Here is a 20,349-nt window from a genome sequence, read left to right on the forward strand (position 1 = left end):
CTGAAGTCGTCTAGTTGAGGTTTTTCCCGCGAGGTGGTGTCTGGGGAGGCTTGAGGGTTGGTTGCTCATTTGTGGGACGCTCGTTATCTCATTTTTTCCTTTCTTGTGTTTTTTTTTCCTGTTCTTCTCATTCTTCATCATTAATATCATTGTCTTATTTTTCTTCATTTCCTCTTTGTCTTTTTTCTTCTTCATTATCAGTCATTTATCTTCCTTTTTTTTCCGAAGTTGTTTCGGCTCTTTATCATCATTAACATGTTTTTGTTATTATTTTTCTTCATTTCTTCATCTTTTTCTTCATTGTTTTATTTTTCTTCTTTTTTCTTCTTTTTCTTCCCTTTTTTTCGGGAGCTTTTTGTTTCGTCGTCACGCTAATACCATCCTCGGGTTCATCACAAAACGCTGGAATCATTTTGTTATTGTTTAAAGTATTTCCTGATGCGAAAAAAAAAACAGCATTCATGATCTAGAGATAATATAGCAAAGACCTCAAATTTAAGCTGGGAACATAAACTCCGTAAATAGTATAGACGTTTTGAGCGTACCTAGACCAATTACGTTAAGGACCATTCCCAGACATGTCTAGACTAATTGCACTTCAACATAATGGGAAAAAATGCCTAGACTATTACACTTAACCATAATGCCTAGACTAATTACACTTACACATAATGGGAAAAAAATAAAATGAGAATTGAAGAGAAAGTGGAAGAAAGTAATAGAGGAGAAGAGGTAGAGAAAATAATGGTCTATCAAACAATATTCTGCCCTGAACAATCACATGAAGAGTATACCGACACAAGGCTGAGAACTTAACGTAAAAGAGAAAATAATAATAGGCTATCAACCAACATACTGACGGACTCCCATCGGCGGCCGAGGGAGCAGCGCCGCATCCTGCCCGTCTACCTGAGCTTATATTATCACCCGTGCGGGATGGAAGCAGGTGCGCGGCGTGACCCGTGATAGCTGGCGGCTCATAACAACGCGACGTTGCCCTCGACGGCCGACCCGAAGTGGTTTATGGTTTTCCTGACGGCCGGGTTAGCTTCGTTGTTAATCTCGTTGTCATTTAGTAGTAGTAGTAGTAGTAGTAGTAGTAGTAGTAGTAGTAGTATTGTTAGTATTCTCATGAAAACGAGAAAAATAATGAATGAAAAACCGGGAGAGCCACACCGGAAGCCTCGTTAAAAAGCCGGACCAATGCGAACAAAAGAGACGGAAGCCGAGGAAACTGATCCCCGGCGAGTGCTAAAATGCCCGCCGCGCCGCCGCCACGCCCCCATGCGCCAGCTGTTATGAGGGGTGTTGAAGGGGGGAGGAAGAGGAGGAGGGAATTTTTGAACCGAGTGTTGTGTATCTTTTCCATCACTTTTTCCGTGTGTTTTAGGGCACCTGTTTGTGGGTGAATCATGCCACCACGAGGGTGTTGTTTTTTATATATTTCTGTTTTATCTGTATGTATTTTTTTTTTTTTTTTTTTTACCTCGTGTTTTTGTTTATTCTATAGATTCAATGACTTTTTTATCTTTTTTTTTACTTCTTGTTCACTGACAACAAAAAATTATGCAAAAAAATCGTTATACTTTTATGTCCACCTTTTTTTTTTGTTGTTATGATTTACCTATTTATGTTTTTCTTGTGCTTTTTTTATATTCTTTTTCTTACTGGTTTCTACTGTTTTTTTTTTTTTTTTTTTTTTTTTCATCGCGCATTTTTTGGCATTATGAATTTTCTTGAGGTTTTACTTTAATTGTCTTATTTTACTGCTTTTACCGTTATTGGGGGTGGAATAAACTACTAATTAGGCTTTTCACCCTTATTATTTTGGGAGGGGGAATTCAATTAACTTTTACTTGTGTGTGTGTGCGTGTGTGTGTGTGTGTGTGTGTGTGTGTGTGTGTTTCATGTAGTGCTTCCTTCCTCCTACACACTCGTTATCTTTCCATCTTTCCCTACTCCTTCCTTTAGTTCTTCCTTTCCTTTCACTTAATTCCTTCCTTCCCTCAGTCTCCTTTCTCAGCTATCACTCATTCCCCTTTTCCTTGTCTGTTTGTAATGTAACTCTCTTTCCTTTCCGTATTCCCTTCCCTTTCCCCTTCTTCCCTTGCCTTACCTCACCTTTCCTTACCTTCCATTCTCTTTACTTTCCCCTCTTTCTCCAGCAAATTATCCTTCTTTTTAATATTGTCACTTGCTTCCTTTCCTTTCCTCTTATTTCCTTTATTTTCCCTTCCCTTCACTTGCCTTCGCTCTATCGTCCTTCACCACCAAATTTTCCATCTTCTTCTGCATTATCACTCTTCTCTTTTCCTTTTCTTTTATTTCCTTTACCTTCCCTACCCATTTTGCTATTCCCATATTTTCCCTTCCCTTCCTCTCCATTCTCTTCCCTTCGCTATATCGTCTTTCCCCACCAATTTATCTTCTTTTTGTATTGTCCCTTCCTTTCCCTTCCCTTCCCTTTTCTACCCATCCCTTCCCTTCAATTCTCTTCTCTTGCCATTTCTTCCCTTCCCCTTGCTTGTCCTCCTTCTTCTTCTTCTCTTCCTCTCTTTCCTTTTCTTTCCCTTTCCTTCCCTTTCCTACCCATCCCTTCCCTCCAGTTCTCTTCTCTTGATATTTCTTCCCTTCCCTTGATTGTCCTCCTCCTCCTTCTTCTCTTTCTCTCCTTTCTTTTCTTTCCCTTCCCTTCCCTTTTCTACCCATCCCTCTTCTCCTGCCATTTCTTCACTTCCCTTGCTTGTCCTCCTCCTCTCCTCCTCCTCCTCCGCCACACAATTAGCAGGAACATTTTCACTCTCTAATTCATCCTTTTCGCTTCAACATTTTCGTTCCTCATCTTCAAGCGGCGGGGCGGAAGGTCACACAATATAATAAGCGCGCGCACCTGTCAGCACTCCCACGTTATATATCATTTCCCGTGTGTGTGTGTGTGTGTGTGTGTTTTCGTGTCCATCAGCCGCAGCAGCTCTCTTTTTTTCTTCTTTTTCAATATTGACCTTTTATAAGTTAGTGTTTTTTCACGACCTTTTTTTTAATATGAAGTGTGTGGAAGTTTTTTTTTTTTCCAGTGGACGAGTTTCAGTCAGGAGCAAAACACACCAGTCAGATCCAGGACACGCACACACACACACACACACACACACACACACACACACACACACACACACACATGAGGGAGCATATTTTTTGTGTGGAAGTCTTTTTTTTTTTCATTTTCTTTTATTTTCCGGTGCGAACGTTTTCCATGATGTGCTTATGTTGTTGAGTCGAGTGAACGTTTGTCCTTCAGCCTTCGTGTTTTTTTTGTGAGGATTTTTATTCTCCCTTTTCTTTCTCCTCTATCCATCCCTCTTTCCTTCCAACTATTTTGTCCTTTTCTTTCTCTCCTCCTCATTCACTTTCTCTTCCACTCATTCCCCTCTTCTTCCTCTCAACCTCATTTCCTTCCTTCCCATCTTGTGTTTTTTTTTTATTCTCTTCTTTCTTCTTCCTCCTTCTTTCCCTCCTTCCTTCCAACTCTTACCTCCTTCCCTTTCCTCCTGGTCCACTTCCTCTTCCATTTATCCCCTTTTTCTTCCTCTCAACCTCATTCCCTTCCTTCCCATCTTGTAACCCGTCTATTTCTTCCCTGTCTCTCCTCCTCGTCCACTTCCTCTTCCACTTGTCGCCCCTTTCTTTCCTTCTCACCTATCCCTCCTTCTCTTCGTCCCCATCTTTTTCCTTTTCCTTCCTCCCCACCTTTCACATCTCCCTTCCAACCACTTCCTCCTTTCTTCCTCCTCATCTTTCCCCTTTTCACTTCTTACACAAATTTATCCCTTTCCCTTCCTTCCTTCCTTTCCTTTCCTTTCGTTTTTTTCCATCCCTCACCTCTGTTTCTTTTCCCTCCACGTTCCCTTCATTCTCTCCTGCCCTCTAACCTTCCCGCGCTCCTCCCACCTCTTCCATCCTCCTGCCCCTTCCTTCCTCACACCCTTCCTCCCTCCCTCCCCTTTCCCCCCCTCTCAATTCACCTCACTCGGCGATTATTGGCTTCGGTGTTTGTGTGGCGTGTTTTTGTGACCCGCGCCATGATGGAGGGGACGGCAGGTGAATCAGGTACGTAAGGAGGACGAGGACAGGTAAACAGGCGATGAGACAGGTAGAGAGGTGCAGGAGCGTGTGCATATAATGGGATGGAAGAAGAAGAAAGAAGGGAAAGGTAGGAAGGAAGGGAAGGAGGGAAACTTGAGGAGAAAGGGAAGAAGGAAGGGAAGGAAAGGGAAGTAAGTGGAAAGGAGAGGGAAAGGCAGGTAAATAAGAAGTCTGGCAAATGGGGAGGCAGTGAGTTTGCTAAAGGAATGTAGAGAGATGCGTATAAAGGAACTTAACGGAGAGAAAGGTCAACACGAAGACAGGGTTTTTTTTTTTTTTTCAAGGGCAACAAAAAGAGTACAAAAAAAAAAGCCCTCTGCTCGCCGTTCCTATAACAGATAAAAGTATAGAGTAGCCAAAAGAGAGGTCAATTTCGGGTGGAGAGGCGTCTTGATGATGAGGCAGATGGATGAGGAAAAGGAGTTGGGTGAGGAATATCGTCACTTAGTAAGCAAACTGCACTTCACGTCATCACCTTCTTCTCTTTCTCTCTTCCTCGTCCGCCTCATCTTCCACTTCTCTCTCTCTCTCTCTCTCTCTCTCTCTCTCTCTCTCTCTCTCTCTCTCTCTCTCTCTTTTCGCTTTCAATATTTCCTTTCCCTCCTTCCTTCCTTCCTTCGTGTTTCCTACTTTTGGGGAAATCGAAAAGAAAAAAAGTCAGTCTCATTCGGCTTTTGATATAGGGAGAAATGTGAAGGTAAATTTTATACCTCTCAAACCTCGAAAAACAAAGGGAATTATACCGAAATGTGTGTCTATGATGAAAAATTAAGGTAGCCAATTATCTGGAAATCGTGGAAAAATGACTTAATGGGGGAAATTCATTGAAGAAGAAGGCAAATATGTAGGTAAAAATAGAGGAACACACACACACACACACACACACACACACACACACACACACGCGCGCACACAGGAGGGAGCATATTTTTTTGTGTGGAAGTCTGTTTCTTTTTCTTTTCTTTTTTTTCGGTGCGAACGTTTTACACACACACACACACACACACACACACACTCTTAAGAGATGCCCATTTTCGTCCACCAAGTCAAGATATATAGAATGTTCCGTTTCACCTTGATTGCTTGCTTATACCCCCCCTCTATACCCCCCTCTCTCCACCACCCCTAACCCCCCCTTCCACCCTCCATCCCCCTTCCCGCCCCCCCTCCCTCTCTCCCCACAAACCTTTCTTCCGCCTCTCCCTTTGATGTATTTTTTCACTCCTGTATAAAACGATATTAATCTTGATATTATCGCCTCTTTTTTTTCCTTTCCTCTCTCCGTCCCTCCTCCCTGCTTCGTTCTTTTTCATCCTCTCTTTCCTCCGTTTCCTTCCTTCTTTATTTTTTTCTCTCCGTTTTTCTCTCCGTTTCCTTCCTTCTTTTATTTTGTTTTTCGTTCCTCTCTCCGTTTTCTTCTTTATTTATTTTTTTCTTCGTTCTTCTCTCCGTTTCCTTCCTTTATGTTGTTCTTGGTTCCTCTCTCGTTTCCTCCTTTATTTTTTTATCCTTTTCTATCTCCGTTTCCTTCCTTTATTTTTTCTTCGTTACTCTCTCCATTTCCTTCCCCTTCCTGCTTATCATTGTTTCTTATCCCTGTCTTCCTTTCGTTTTCTTTTATTGTGTTTTTTATATCTTTATTTTTTTTTTTTCCATTATGCCCCAGTTATGTATTTCTATGGTTCTTCTCCTCCTCCTCCTCCTCCTCCTCCTCCTCCTCATCTTCCCTCCAACGTACAATTTAATCACGTTTCCTCGCTGTTAACTTTGCTGCTTCGGTTTCGTTTCCTGTTGTTTTTAGTGATAATTTCTTCTGTTTTTATTCCAGCGCTCTCCTTCCTCTTAATTCCTATTCTCTCTCTCTCTCTCTCTCTCTCTCTCTCTCTCTCTCTCTCTCTCTCTCTCTCTCTATCTATCTATCTATCTATCTTTTTCTCTTTCTCTATCATGCTACGTAATATATCAATTGACTCATTTTCCTCCTCCCTTCTGGCCTCACTTACTCTCCCCTGTTTACACACACACACACACACACACACACACACACACACACACGCACACGCACACACCACATGACCCTCTCTCTTGCTGTATATACACACTCAGTTTCCATTTCTCCACCTTCATTTCCCTTCTCTTCATCCCCTTCCTCCTCTCCTTTTTTTTTCTCTCTCTTCGTGTGTATATAGTCTTCCTGTTCCTTCCCTTCCCCTCTCCTTCTTCCTCCCTTCTCTTCTATCTCCCTTTCGCGTCTTAACTTTATTGCTTCTTCGTCTTGTTTTATTTTTCGCTTCTCCCCTTCGCCTTTTCTTCTTTCTCCTCCTTTCCTTGTATTCCTTCCTCCTTTCCTTATTGCCTTTCCTCTTTGTCCTCTTTCGTTGTCTCTTTCACTCCTTCCTCTTTATCATTGTCTTTCCCTTTCCCTTCTTCCTCTTGTTTTTCCTTTCTCATCCCTTTCTCCCGTATGCCTTTGCTTCCCTTCTACTATCTCCCTTTCGCATCTTAACTTTATTACTTCTTCGTCTTCTGTTTTATTTTTCGCTTCTCCCCTTCGCCTTTTCTTCTTTCTCCTCCTTTCCATGTTTTCCTTCCTCTTTCCCTTATTGCCTTCCTTCTTTGTCCTCTTTCGTTGACTCCTTCATTTCTTCCTCTTTGTTGCGTAAGTGTTTTTTTGTTTTGTTTTTCATATTTTTGTATTTTTTTCTTTTTTATTTTCGTCTTCTTATTCTTATTATTCTTATTATTATTATTACTATTATTATTATTATTATTATTATTATTATTATTATTACTTTTTATTATTATTATTGTTTCCATAATGTCACTTAGTTTTATTATTTATATTTATTCGCGTCTTTTATTTATATACTTCTTTTATTTATTATTCTTATCTTACCAATTATCTTAGTGTTTTAATTATTTTTGTCTTCTCCTCCTCCTCCTCCTCCTCTATGAAATATCCCAAGATTTCCTTTTTTTTATGACAACCAAAAGGAAAATGTTATTGTAATTAATCTTATATTGTCGTCAGAGAGGAGATGATGGGGCCATGAAAATCACTAGATGGCAAGAAGGCAAGGGTGCATATGAAATGTCAGCTTCTACTTTATCTCCCTCATAACGCTTCGACTCTCCCACCCCGCCTCCCATTTTGCCTACCCCTCGTTCCTCCCACCTTACCTTTCCCTTCGTACCTCCCACCTTCCCTTTCAATCCTAAACCTTCTACTCTATCTCCCTCATAACGCTTCAACTCTCCCACCCCGCCTCCCACTTTGCCTACCCCTCGTTCCTCCCACCTTACCTTTCCCTTCGTACCTCCCACCTTCCCTTTCAATCCTAAACCTTCTACTTTATCTCCCTCATAACGCTTCAACTCTCCCACCCCGCCTTCCACTTTGCCTACCCCTCGTTCCTCCCACCTTACCTTTCCCTTCGTACCTCCCACCTTCCCTTTCAATCCTAAACCTTCTACTCTATCTCCCTCATAACGCTTCGACTCTCCCACCCTGCCTCCCACTTTGCCTACCCCTCGTTCCTCCCACCTTACCTCTCCCTTCGTACCTCCCACCTTCCCTTTCAATCCTAAACCTTCTACTTTATCTCCCTCATAACGCTTCAACTCTCTCACCCTGCCTCCCACTTTACCTCCCCTTCGTTCCTCCCACCTCACCTCCCCCACGTTAATGAATATCGAGGAGAGTCACGGCGGCCAATTAGTCAAGTTTTATGGTCTGTCCGCCCGAACTGACAGGTTAAGACCAAGACGGCTTGACATCGCTCAGCCGGACACATCAATTACAACTATAAATTAGCTGCTTAATGGAAACCTGACGGCCTGTAGGTGTGTGTGTGTGTGTGTGTGTGTGTGTGTGTGTGTGTGTGTGTGTGTGTGTTGTTTTACTTTGATCTTGTGTAAGGGAATGTCGATAACATTGCTTTAGGGAAATAATGAAGCACTGTATACGGGTTTAGATGTTGCTGAGTGTAAATTAGTAAGTAAATTAAGTAAGAGTGTAATTGAGTAAGGTATATATTTTTGTGTTTCGAAATTGCAGACGTTAACGAAAAAGAAGAAAAAGATATGCACATTGAAGTGAGTTATTATATTCCTGCTCCAATGCATCCCATACTAAAAAAAATGCATTGTGTTTCGCTAAATTTGCTTTCATCGTTGCTATGACTGATTAGGGGTATTAGGAACGGCATCTTGTAAGAAAATAATATAAAAGAATCAACGGCTGAAATCATAATGCATATACGATCGATTTGCTTGGAGTACATATTTATTTTTTGTTTGTTTATTGCGTAGCGTGTCTCGTTTCATAAAAATCTGCCCTTGAAACGGGAAGACACGAACCAATATCGGAGGAAAGTTAAGTGTAATCGGAGAGAGAGAGAGAGAGAGAGAGAGAGAGAGAGAGTTTCTTCGTAAAGCGTGGCGAAGAAGAAACAGAAGCGAGTGGATAGAGCGAGAGGGATAGATTTTGTTGCTGCCACGCCCTCGGGAACACGATAGCCTGGAGAGAGAGAGAGAGAGAGAGAGAGAGAGAGAGAGAAAATGAGAGGAAGAGAGAGTTCACCACTTATCTTGATTGGACGGAGTCTGTGACCACCACCACCACCACCTCTTCCACCACTACTACCACCACCACCAGCGTCACAACACCAGCGCCACCACCGCCCACACAAAGCCGCCAAGGAGGGGAGGGGGGGAGCCGTACCTCAAAGCGGCACCCTGATGAGTAGCGGGAAGGGCTTCGGGAGGGCCAGCACAGCAGCGGCCTCATTGTCTTAGGGGGAGGAGCCTCGATGGGGAAAAATTAGGAAGAGGGGAAGGACAATGCTGGTGGTGGGGTTGTTGTAATAGTAGTAGTAGTAGTAGCAGTAGTAGTAGTAGTAGTAGTAGTAGTAGTAGTAGTAGTGGTAGCAAGTAGATGTATCAAAACACCTCTCCTTCCGAAATTGACACCTCTGACCACTTTATTTTTTTTTCTCTCTTTTTTTCGAGGGAGCAGCGATTAGCGGGCTCCTTTTTTTATTTGCTGTCCTTTCCTTACCCTTCAGCTCCTTCCTTTGCTGAAAAAAAAATAGTAGTAGCAATGCAGCACTCCCATAGTCCCTCCCACATCAACACAGCATCACAACCACCTCCTATCAACCACTCATCCTCCCAACCCAGTCCACAGCAATACAGCCTCACTATCACACCCCACAGCAGCCAATTATTCTTCACAGCAACACAGCATCCCACAACCACCACCCACAGCAACCAATCATCGTCACATCTTCCTATCCCAATTCACAGCATCTAACAGCCTCTCCTCTCCCGCCCCACAGCCCTGGCCAGCCGCTGCAGTGCCCAGGAGCTTGTGAGAGTCCTGAACGACCTCTTCGCCCGATTCGACCGTCTAGCCAGCGTGAGTATTGGGTGTGAGGGTGTGGAGAAGTGAGGGGGATGTGTCTGTGTGTTTGTTCGACCGTCTTGCCAGCGTGAGTATGGAGTGAAGTGATTGTTAGGGAGAAGGGGGAAAGGGAGGGAAGTGTCTTGTGTGTCTGTTCATTAGAGTAAAGTATAGAGTGTGTGCTTGTTTAGCTTCAAGTGTAGAGCGTGTCGGTGCCTGAGTATAGAGTATATAATGTGTCTGTTTGTATTGAGTAAAGGGTTAAGTGTGTAGTGGGTTGGGAAGGAGGGGGAAAGGAAGCGTATGTGTGTCTGTTTGTCTGCTTTTGGTTGGTCTGTCTCGATATATCTCTCATTACGTAAGTGTGGGAGAGGGAAGTTGTTTATATGAGGCGTCTGTCTGTCTTTCTCTCTGTATGTGTTTTGTATGTTTTTTGTTTGTTTGTTTGTTGTGTTGGTCTCAGTACATCCATCATTTTTTTTTTTTTTTTTGTGTGTGTGTGTATGTTTGTAGACCCTCAGTGCAAGACGATGTTGGAGATAAGAATGATGCATAGTGTGTAGTTTGCTCCTGAATATTTCCTTGTATATGTTTCTTTCATGAGGTACAGGAGGCAAACTAAGTGCAAAATTAAGTTATGAAAGAAGTGAACGCAAGACACTGATCCCCAAAAAATAACATAGATGCCAAAACAGAGTAATCAGATTTTGTGTCAAGGCTGTCTTCACACTCTCCTCTCTTGAAATGGGTTGAAGTCGTACAAAAAAATTTAAACTTTAGAAGGAAAAAGAACAAATACCTTACAAAAAAGAAACATAATTAACCTGTCAGTCAAGCAGCCAATCAGTGGGTCAGCCGGCCAAGCAGTCAGTCGATCAGTCAATCACGCTGTCAGTCTGTTGGTAATCATGACAGCCAATCAGCCAGCCACTTTTAGTCAACCCTTCAGTCAGTCAGCCAGTCACACTTGTCACCCAAATATTTACACTCCCTTCCTTTCCCCTCAATATCTCTTGCCTTTCCCCTTGTATATGCATCCCTTCCCTTTGCTTTCCTTAATATCAGTGTTCCCATTTTCTTTTCCTTTCCTATATAATTCTTCCTACTTCCCCTCCACCCATCCTCCTCCTTTCCTCCACTTTCTACAGCTTTACCCTTCCATTCCTTTCATCCATCCTTTCCCATTCTTCCACTTTCCTTCTCAAATTTACCCTGCTTCCCTGTCATTCATTCTTCTCCTTTCCTCCATTTCCTTTGCCCTTTCCTTCTCTTCACCCACTTTCTTCACTTTTACCCTTCCATTCCTTTCATCTCCTTTACTTCTCAAATATACCTTTCCTCCCTGTCATCCATTCTCCTCCTGTCTTCCATTTTCTTTACCTTTTCCATATATATTTTCCTTCCCTTCACTTACCTTCTTAAATTCAACCCAGCCTCCCTTCCTTCCATCCATCTTTCCCTTCTTCTCCTCTCCCACGCTCACCCACCTCCCCGCCCCTACAGGAGAACCACTGCCTGCGGATCAAGCTGCTGGGAGACTGCTACTACTGTGTGTCTGGTCTGCCCGAGGCGCGCGAGGACCACGCCCAGTGCACGGTGGAGATGGGCCTACACATGATACGCGCCATCAAGCTTGTGCGCCAGAGAACACAGGTGAGCGGCCACAGGTGTTACGGGGAAGGGGGAGGGGAAGGGAGAGGGAAAGAGGGGGAGAGGGTTTTTTTTTTGTGTGTGTGTATGTTTGTTGTTTTACGTTGATGATGATAATAATAACAAACGATAATGAATAGATAAAAATAATAAAATGATAATGAAGAGCATGAAGATAATGATAAAAGAGAAACGAGACATGTAAATTAGAAGGAATAATAAAAAAAAAACAAAGCATGAAGATAATTATAAAAGAGAAACGAGACATGAAAATTAGAAGGAATGATAGAAAAAAGAGAGAGCGAATCATAGAAAAAAGCGAGAGCGTCTTCCTTATTTTGTTTTTGTTTGTTTTCTTTCCCCCACGTCATTTTCTTACTTTTTTTATCTTCTCGGTGTTTGTAATATTGTGTTGTAGATTTATTTGTTCTGACTATTTATTTATTTTATTCTTCCATTTCATATTCAATTATTCTTCTTTTATACCATTTACCCTCATTCTTATCGCTATAGCATTCTTTGTACTTTCTCCTCCTTTCCTCCTCCTCATCATCATCATCCTCATCCTCCTCCTCCGTTATGTAGATGAGGCTCTTAGTATTCCTCTCGTCACCGTGGCAGATAACTTCTCTATTGGGTCAGCTCGCCGCCTCCTATCTCTCTGACCCATGTACTCAAGACCACTCCTCCTCCTGCCTCTCTTTCCTCCTCCTTCTCTCCCTCTCTCTCTCTCTCTCTCTCTGGGCCGTTTTCTTCAGCATTTCGACCCCCAATCACACATATCAAACAAGGCTTTCGTAGGAGTTTTGGGCATTTCTAGCGGTACTTTTATGACCCTGGTGGTAGTTTGGCTCTTCCTCTGTACCATGAACCTATACAAACGCCCATTAGAACCCGATTAAGCTCCTTTTTGGACTTAAGAAATGGTTGATGTGAAAGGCAGCAGCGTCTGAAAATACCGATCTCCTCTGTCTGATCTTTTCCCTCGTCCTGGTTCTCCTTTTCTTCTCGTCTGTTTCCTTGGTCTCTTATCTGACTCTTTATCTTTCCTTTTTTTCTGGCTGTGTTTTTGTTTTGTGTGTGTGTGTGTGTGTGTTTCGTTGGTTATTCTTTTTCATCTATCATTTCTTTTATCCATTTCCTCTGTTCCTAATGTTTATATTCGCATCCTTTTTCTTCCCTTTCCTTTTTTTTTCTTTTATTCGTATTCCTGCTTTCTGTCATCTCTCATTCGATTATATTAGTTTGATTATCCATTCCCTTATTGCTAATGGTTATATTCGCTTCCTTTTTCTTCCCTTTCCTCTTTTTTTCTTTTATTCGTATTCCTGCTTTCTGTCATCTCTCATTCGATTATATTAGTTTGATTATCCATTCCCTTATTCCTAATGGTTATATTCGCTTCATTTCTCTTGTTTTTCTTTTCTGTATATATGTGTTCCCCTTTTTTGGTCTTCCTATATATTAATGCCCTCATCTTTCTCTCTCTTTCTCCTTTGTCTCGTATATCTTTCCTTTTTTCCTTACCATTCCTTCCTGGAAGAGAGGAAGGAGTAGGAGGAGGAGGAATAAGAGGAGGATAAAGAAAGAATTAAGAAAGCGAAATCAGACACAAATTGGAGGCAAGTAATGATGAAATAATTGAAGAGAAATCGTGAAGTTAAGTAAATTAAGACAAAAAAACAAAGACTTTATTCAGAAAGACGAGTATGAGAGAGAGAGAGAGAGAGAGAGAGAGAGAGAGAGAGAGAAACACTTTACACTTAATAACACTGCACAATCTCACGCAACACAAGACGTCTGCAACACATGATGAAAAACAACACATAACACACTGCTTCTAACAATAGCCAAAGGAGTTATATAAAAAGAATAATAATAAGGAGTAAAAATAAACTCCCACCCTCAGTATTTCACTCTCCCATCACTTCCGTCTTTCTCCCCTTCTCCCCTTTTTTCCTCCCCTCTCCTTCTCTCTCTTCCCCTTTCTGTGCGAGTTTTAGCATTACAAATCCCCTTTTCTCTGCCCTTCCTTTCTCCTCCTTCTCCTCCTCCTCCTTCTCTTCCTCCTCCTCTTCTATGACGCAAGAACTTGAGACAGGAATAGAAGGAGCTGAAGGGGAGATGGGCGATAAGGAAGAGGAGGAGGAGGAAGAGAGAGAAGTTAGAGATGGGAGAGAGAGAGAGAGAGAGAGAGAGAGAGAGAGAGAGAGAATATTACAATCAAGTGTGTTAGAATCAGTGAAATCTCTCTCTCTCTCTCTCTCTCTCAAATTTTCGTTCAATTCCATTTGTCTCGATCATGTCTTCTACAGTGTCTTTCTTAGCATGCAAGCGTTAAAGTAAAAAAGGAAATAAAAAAAACGAAAGAGAAAGGAGTATTAATAAAGATGCAGATTGAAACAGGTTAATGGACTGGTTGGGCGCAGGGCAGGTAGGTCAAGTTAGGTCAGGTCAGGTCAGGTTAGGTCATTACCCCTGCACCTGACCTTTCTCTCCCCTACCTCACATGCAATTTGAAGGTGAGAGTTTTATTTTTGTTTTGTTTTTGTTGTTTTCTTCAAAATAATGCATGATTCACCTTGACCGAATTGTATTTTTAGCTGTTTTGTGCCCCCCCCTCTCTCTCTCTCTCTCTCTCTCTCTCTCTCTCTCTCTCTCTCTCTCTCTCTCTCTCTCTCTCTCTCTCTCTCTCTCTCTCTCTATCTATCTATCTATCTATCTCACCTTATTCTATTCCTCATCCTCATCCTCCTAATCCTTCTCTAGATATTATTAGTCCCAGTATGTCCTCACGACCGTATCAGGCAGGCTTCCTTTCTCGTTTATTTTCATCATCATTATCTTCATTATTGGTATTAGCTTTGTCACCACCATCGACATAACCTTCACCTCCACCACCAACAACAACAACACCAATACACACAAAAGCACTCTGACATTCACACACAAAAAAACACTCAACCCCACACACAAACATATACTACACAAACAAGCTTGTGATGATAATATAAGAAACACATAAAAAAATTACATAGACCTACAATACTCTCACAAACACACTCAGACATTAAAAAAACACCCTCATATATTAAACCAACAAGCTAGTGATGACAAAAGAAGAAGAAAAACGTAAAAAAGAAGAATATAAAGACTTGCAAATCGGAAAACGTATGGCAGTATTCCTCCCCATCACACTGAGCTGCCCCCACAAACTCCCCTTCTATTAATACAACAATGGGAAGTCGATTAAAAATAAAGTCTCCTAGGCCAGAATGGAGAATCGGGTCCTATATATTTTGGCCTGTGCGTGAAGGATTTGATGACGTCAGCGAAAGCCTTCCACCACGGCACCTAATTTAAAGGAGGGAGGGGGGAAGGGTGAAGAGAGAGAAGGGAGGAGGAAGAGAGAGGGTGGGGGGTAAGGGAGTAGTGGAGGAATGGGGAAAGGGAATTGGAGAGGAAGTAAGGTAGAAAGAAAGCCAAAGGGAAAGGGAGGAAGAGAGGAAGAAAGGGAGGTGGGTGGCGGAAAGGGAATAAGGGAGGAAGAGAGACAGGGAGGTAGCAGGGGACGGTAAGAAGGGAAGGAAAAACACAGGGAGGATGGAAGGAAGGAAGGAAGGGAATAAGGGAGGAAGAAAGGCAGGGGGGGTAAGGTAAGGGAGGATGGAAGAAAGGGGATAAGGGAGGAAAAAGATCAGGGAGGGTGAGAGGAAGGAAGAAAGGGAGAAAAAGGCAGGAATGGTAAGGGGGAACCAATAAGGGAGGAAAAGAGCAGGAAAGGGAGGGGGGAAGTGAGGAAGAGAGGGAGAGCGAAAGGGAATGAGAGAGGGAAGGAAAGAAGGGAGAAAGAAAGGCAGGGAGGGTAGAAGGGAGATAGAAAAGAAAGTAGAAAGAAAGAAAAAGGTTGGAGAGGTCACGTGGGATGAATGCATAAGGAAGGAAGGAGGGAGATAAATGAGGTAGAGGAAGGGAAGCAAAGGGAGAATAGGGAGGGAATGGGAGGAAAGGAAAGGGTTAGGGAGGAGGGAGGGAACGTTAGCATGTAAATATAACCTTAATGCCCTTAATATGCTCTCTCTCTCTCTCTCTCTCTCTCTCTCTCTCTCTCTCTCTCTCTCTCTCTCTCTCTCTCTCTCTCTCTCTCTCTCTCTCTCTCTCTCAACAATTAATGCTTTCTCTGCCTCATTTCGCACAAAACTCAATCTCTACCTTTCTTCTTTCCTTCCTTCCCTCCCTAATCCTTCCTTTATTTCTTTTCCTTTCCTTTCCTTTCCTTTCTCCTTCCCTCGTTTCGTCCTTCCCTCCCTCGCACCCTCTCTTCCTCTGATTCTCTACCTTTTTTTTTCCTTCCTCCTTTCCCTCAATTCTTCTCTTTCTCATTTCCTTCTTCTCTTCCTCTCTCCCTCAAACTTTTCTATTGTTTTCCCTTCCTCCTTCCGTTCAATTATTTCCCCTCTCTTTTTCTTCCTTCCCTTCCTTGCTCCCTCTCTTCCTCTCTCCCTCCACCTTTCCTACTTCTTTCTGTTCCTCCCTTCTCACAATTTTTTTCTTTTTCATTTCTTCTCTCCCTCCCTCCCTTTCTTCCCCCCTCCCTCCACCTTTGCAATTCATTCTCTCCTCCCTCTCTCCTTCCCTCCCCCCTTGCTTTCTTCCCTCCCTCCCTCCCTTTCTTTCCCCTTCCTCCACATTTGCTAATTCATTCCCTCCTCCCTCTCTCCTTCCCTCCCACCTTGCTTCCTTCCCTTCCTGCCTCCCTCTCTCTCTCTCCCTCCCTTCCTCCACTTTACTTATTTATGAGTCTTAAAAAAAAGAAACGTTACGTCTTTTACCGAACTTGTCGATTCAATTTTCTAAAGTTGAACCAAAATGAGTCTTTAGCGAAAAGCCTCATTTTTGCTGCCATTTCTTTCCCTCGTTCTTTCGTTTTTTTTCCTCTGCATTCTTTAATTACTTCCACTTTAAGAGGCTGAATGATTTAGGTTTTTTCGAGGAGGAGAGTGATTATGTCTTTCTTTTCTTCTTAGATGTGTGTGTGTGTGTGTGTGTGTGTGTGTGTGTGTGTGTGTGTGTGTGTGTGTGTGTGTGTGTGTGTGTGTGTGTGTTCTCCTTTTCCTGTCTTTTTTCCTCCTCCTCTTCCTCTTCCTCTTCTTCCTCTCTCCTCTTCTCTCGTCCCTCGTCTCCTTCGCAGTTCTTACATTTTCCATCTTTCTTCACCCTTCATTTTTCTCTTCATTTATTTCTTTTTATTTAATTTCTTTTTTTTCTTCTTTCGTTTTCATTTATTCTCCTCTCCTCTCCTCTTCTACTCTTCTCTCCTACCCTCTCCTCTCCTTTCTTATCTCTTTTCTACTGTACTCTTTTCTATTTCTTACCTATACATACATCTTTTTTAATTTTCTTTCCCTTCCTCTTCTCTCCTCTCCTCTCCTCTCCTCTCCTCTCCTCTCCTGCCCTCTATTCTTTTTTTCCTCATATCTCCTCTCTATTTTTCTCCTCTTTTCCTCTTCTTTCCGCTTTTATTTTTTTCCTCGGTTCTCTTCTCCTTCCCTTCCCCCTCCTTTTCTCTTCTTTCCTTTACTCTTTTTCTCTCCTCTTTTCCTCTGCTCTCCTCTACTCATCTCTCCTCCCTACTCTTTTTTCATCACTTTCTTTTTGTCCTTTCCCCTGCACTTCCCTCTCTTGTTTTCTCTCCTTTACTCCATTTTTTCCTCAATTCACTTCTCCTATCCTTCCCCCTTCTCTTCTTTCGTTTACTTTTTTTCCCTTCCCTTCTCCTTTCCTCACCTTTCCTCCTTTACACTTTTTCCCCTACCTCTCTTTTTTCCTTTGCCCTGCACTCCCCACTGCTGGTTCCCACGCCGCCGTACCCTCGTGGCGTGTCCCCGTCCTATTGCCCGCTGTCCAAGACGAAGGGCGGCGAGGATCCTGAGGGACGAGGCAGTTTGGAGGACGTAGCGTGACCAGGGAAGGCGGAGGGAAAGGCAACGGGACGGGGGAGGGAAGGGAAGGGGAGGTAGAACAGGAAGGGAGGGTGAGAAAGGAGTAAGGGAAGGGTTGGTATTAAAGAAAGGCAAGGTTAGTTAATAGGAAAAAGCAGGTAGGAAAGGGATGATGAGAAAGTGGAAAAAAGGGGGAAAACAAAGAGTAATGAAAGGGAAGTGAGCTAAGATATAAAAGGTAGGTGAGAAAGCAAGAAAAATAAGTGGAGTAGGAGGGAAATGGAAAGGCAAGGAGATGAAGTAAAAAGTAATAGGAGCGAAAAAAGAGGCAATGGGAGCTGAAACTGAAAGGAATGGTAATTGGGGTCGGGACAAGGCAGGTGAAATGATTAGGGAGAGAATGAAAAGGTAAGGTGGGCAGGAACAAAAGGGAGAGAGAGGTGAGGAGGCAGAAGAAAGCAGGTAGAGGTGTGGAAAGCTAAACAAAACTACGACGTGGTAATTGGGGTTGGGACAAGGCAGGTGAAATGATTAGGGAGAGAATGAAAAGGTAAGGTGGGCAGGAACAAAAGGGAGAGAGAGTGAGGGGGCAGAAGAAAGCAGGGAGAGGTGTGGAAAGCTAAACAAAACTACGACGTGGTAATTGGGTTGGGGACAAGGCAGGTGAAATGATTAGGGAGAGAATGGAAAGGTAAGGTGGGCAGGAACAAAAGGTGGAGAGATGAGGGGGCATAAGAAAGCAGGTAGAGGTGTGGAAAGCTAAACAAAACTACGACGTGGTAATTGGGTTGGGGACAAGGCAGGTGAAATGATTAGGGAGAGAATGGAAAGGTAAGGTGGGCAGGAACAAAAGGGAGAGAGAGGTGAGGAGGCAGAAGAAAGCAGGTAGAGGTGTGGAAAGCTAAACAAAACTACGACGTGGTAATTGGGTTGGGGACAAGGCAGGTGAAATGATTAAGGAGAGAATGAAAAGGTAAGGTGGGCTAGAACAAAAGGGAGAGAGAGGTGAGGAGGCAGAAGAGAGCAGGTAGAGGTGTGGAAATCTAGAACAGAACTATGAGATGAGAGGAGCTGAGACTTTAGACAGGGAAGGAGAGAGCAAGGGAAAGGAGAAGTGAGGGAACGGAATGAGAAATTAAGAAATGACGGAAGCAGGAACATAGGCAATTAGTGAAGGGAGAAGGATAAGGACTACAAGAGGAGTTTAGTGAGTGATGTTAAGAAAGAGCATTGGAGAGAGAGAGGGAAAGGAGAAGTAAGGGAAGAGAAAGAGAAAAAAAGAAATAGCGGAAGCAGGAACACAGACAATTAGTGAGGGGAGAAAGATATAGATAAGTACTACAAGAGGAAGAGGAAGAGAAGGAGTTTAGCAAGTGATGTCAAGGAAGGGTTAAGGTGAAGGGTGGAGAGGGTAAAAAGAGAAGAAAAACGGAAGCTATTCGGGAAAGGGATGAATGTTGAAAAAAGTGATGGGAAAAAATGTGAGGGACCAAGAATAGAAAGAAAAGAATAGAAAAAAAAAGGTAAAGGGGTGAATTGAGAGAACGATAATTTGAGGAAAGGAAGGCAATGGAAGTAAGAAGAGGAAAGAGACGGAATGGGGAAGACAGGAAATTAGAGAACAAGAGAGAAGCAGAAACGAATTAGGTAGAGCAAAGAAAGGAAGGCATGAAGAGAAGAGAAAGATAATATGAGGAAAGGGAAGGGAAGGAAAAATAAACAAATGGGAAAGTGTAAAGGAAGAGGAAAAAGACGAAATGGGCAAGAAAGGAAAGATTAGAAAACAAGAAAGAAGAGGAAATGAATTAAGTAGAGAAACGAAGGAACAAATGAAGAGAAAAGAAAGGAGACACAAGCAAAATAATAAGAAAAATATATATAAAGAAGAAAAGGGGTAAGAAATTGGGAAGAAGCAACAGGGAAGAGAGGTCAGGACACAAGAGGGAAGGGAAGATGATGACGGGAGGGTAGGACAAGGAGGAGGAGGAGGGTGGAACGGAACAGAGTAGAACGGGGAGAGAGGAGGAGGAGGAGGAGGAAGGCGAGGGAGCAGAGAAAATAGAGAGGAAGAAAGAGGACGGGAACAAGACGGAAGATGAGATACATCCCTCTCATTCTTTCTACGTAAATAATTGTGGCGGAGGAAATATGAGTTAGGGGACGAAGGGAAAAAAGAGAAGGAGAAAGGAAAGCGGAAGGATGGAGGAAGAGAGGGAAGGAAGGTAAAACTGCGTGCTAATTATATCCTCGATTACGAGCTGAATAAAAGTAGGTAAAGGGGAAGGGAAAGGAAGGGAAGGTTTTGCGAAGAAGAAGGAAGCGGAGGAGGAGAAGACGGAAGTGGATGAGGAAAGAAAGGCCTCGAAGGAAAGTCACAAATTTCCCTCAAGTTTCTAATAAAGTGAATTTCGTGATACGCAGAAAAGTTTAAAAGGAAAAAGCGAATTAATTTTCCAGTAATAAGATCTACCGTAGAAAGCTCATTAAAGACTCCATATTCCGGCGGGGGAGGAAGAATATGATGAAAAAGAAGCGTTAGAGAAAGAAAAGTTTAAAAGTTAGTTTCGGTATCCATTACGACTTTTAAGGGCAGTGTCTGTGTGTGTGTGTGTGTGTGTGTGTGTGTGTGTGTGTGTGTGTGTGTGTGTGTGTGTGTGTGTGTGTGTTCTTGCCTATTTGCTTGTATTTTTTTGTAGAACTTAGTCAAGCGCGTAATGTCATGTATTTTATCAAGTTATGCAAATTCTTTAACTTATGTATACCTGTGACAAACGATGTAATGTGTGTGTGTGTATGTGTGTGTGTGTGTGTGTGTGTGTGTGTGTGTGTGTGTGTGTGTGTGTGTGTGTCGCCGGCCGGGAGTGCAGGGTGAAATATTTTGGCTCGTCCGGTGCTCCGAAAGTGTTCTGCCATCCATCGTTGTCAACAGAACAATTATTTAGCGCCATGACGAATCACGTTTGTCACTTTCATCCTCGAGTTTCAAGTCCTTTCTGCAGATCCTTTCCTCGTGCAGTAAGAATTCTGATTTATTATGCGATATTTTTGGTATATAGAAACAAACTAGTGACAATATACAGCTAGTTATCAATCCCTCTCTCTTTTTTATCTATATTTGTATCTATCTATCTATCTCATTAAAAGAAAATAATAATGCGTGACTTGAATAAGTGAAATGTGAATAGTGCGTACCGTAGATTTTATACTAACGTG

At 42.6% G+C, this 20,349-nt stretch overlaps 1 protein-coding gene across 4 annotated transcripts in view; it reads left to right on the forward strand.

Moving 5' to 3' along the window:
* LOC127004147 (adenylyl cyclase 78C-like) overlaps positions 1–20,349 on the forward strand; it is a 211,890-nt gene that overhangs the window by 160,610 nt on the left and 30,931 nt on the right. For all 4 annotated transcript variants that reach the window (XM_050871580.1, XM_050871581.1, XM_050871582.1 and 1 more), the window contains exons 10-11: positions 9,480–9,559; positions 11,048–11,197. In XM_050871580.1, the coding sequence (XP_050727537.1) occupies positions 9,480–9,559; positions 11,048–11,197 (230 nt within the window). The remainder of the gene's footprint in view (positions 1–9,479; positions 9,560–11,047; positions 11,198–20,349) is intronic.

The sequence above is a fragment of the Eriocheir sinensis genome, chromosome 27 (genome assembly GCF_024679095.1).
Source record: "Eriocheir sinensis breed Jianghai 21 chromosome 27, ASM2467909v1, whole genome shotgun sequence".
Taxonomy (NCBI): domain Eukaryota; kingdom Metazoa; phylum Arthropoda; class Malacostraca; order Decapoda; family Varunidae; genus Eriocheir; species Eriocheir sinensis.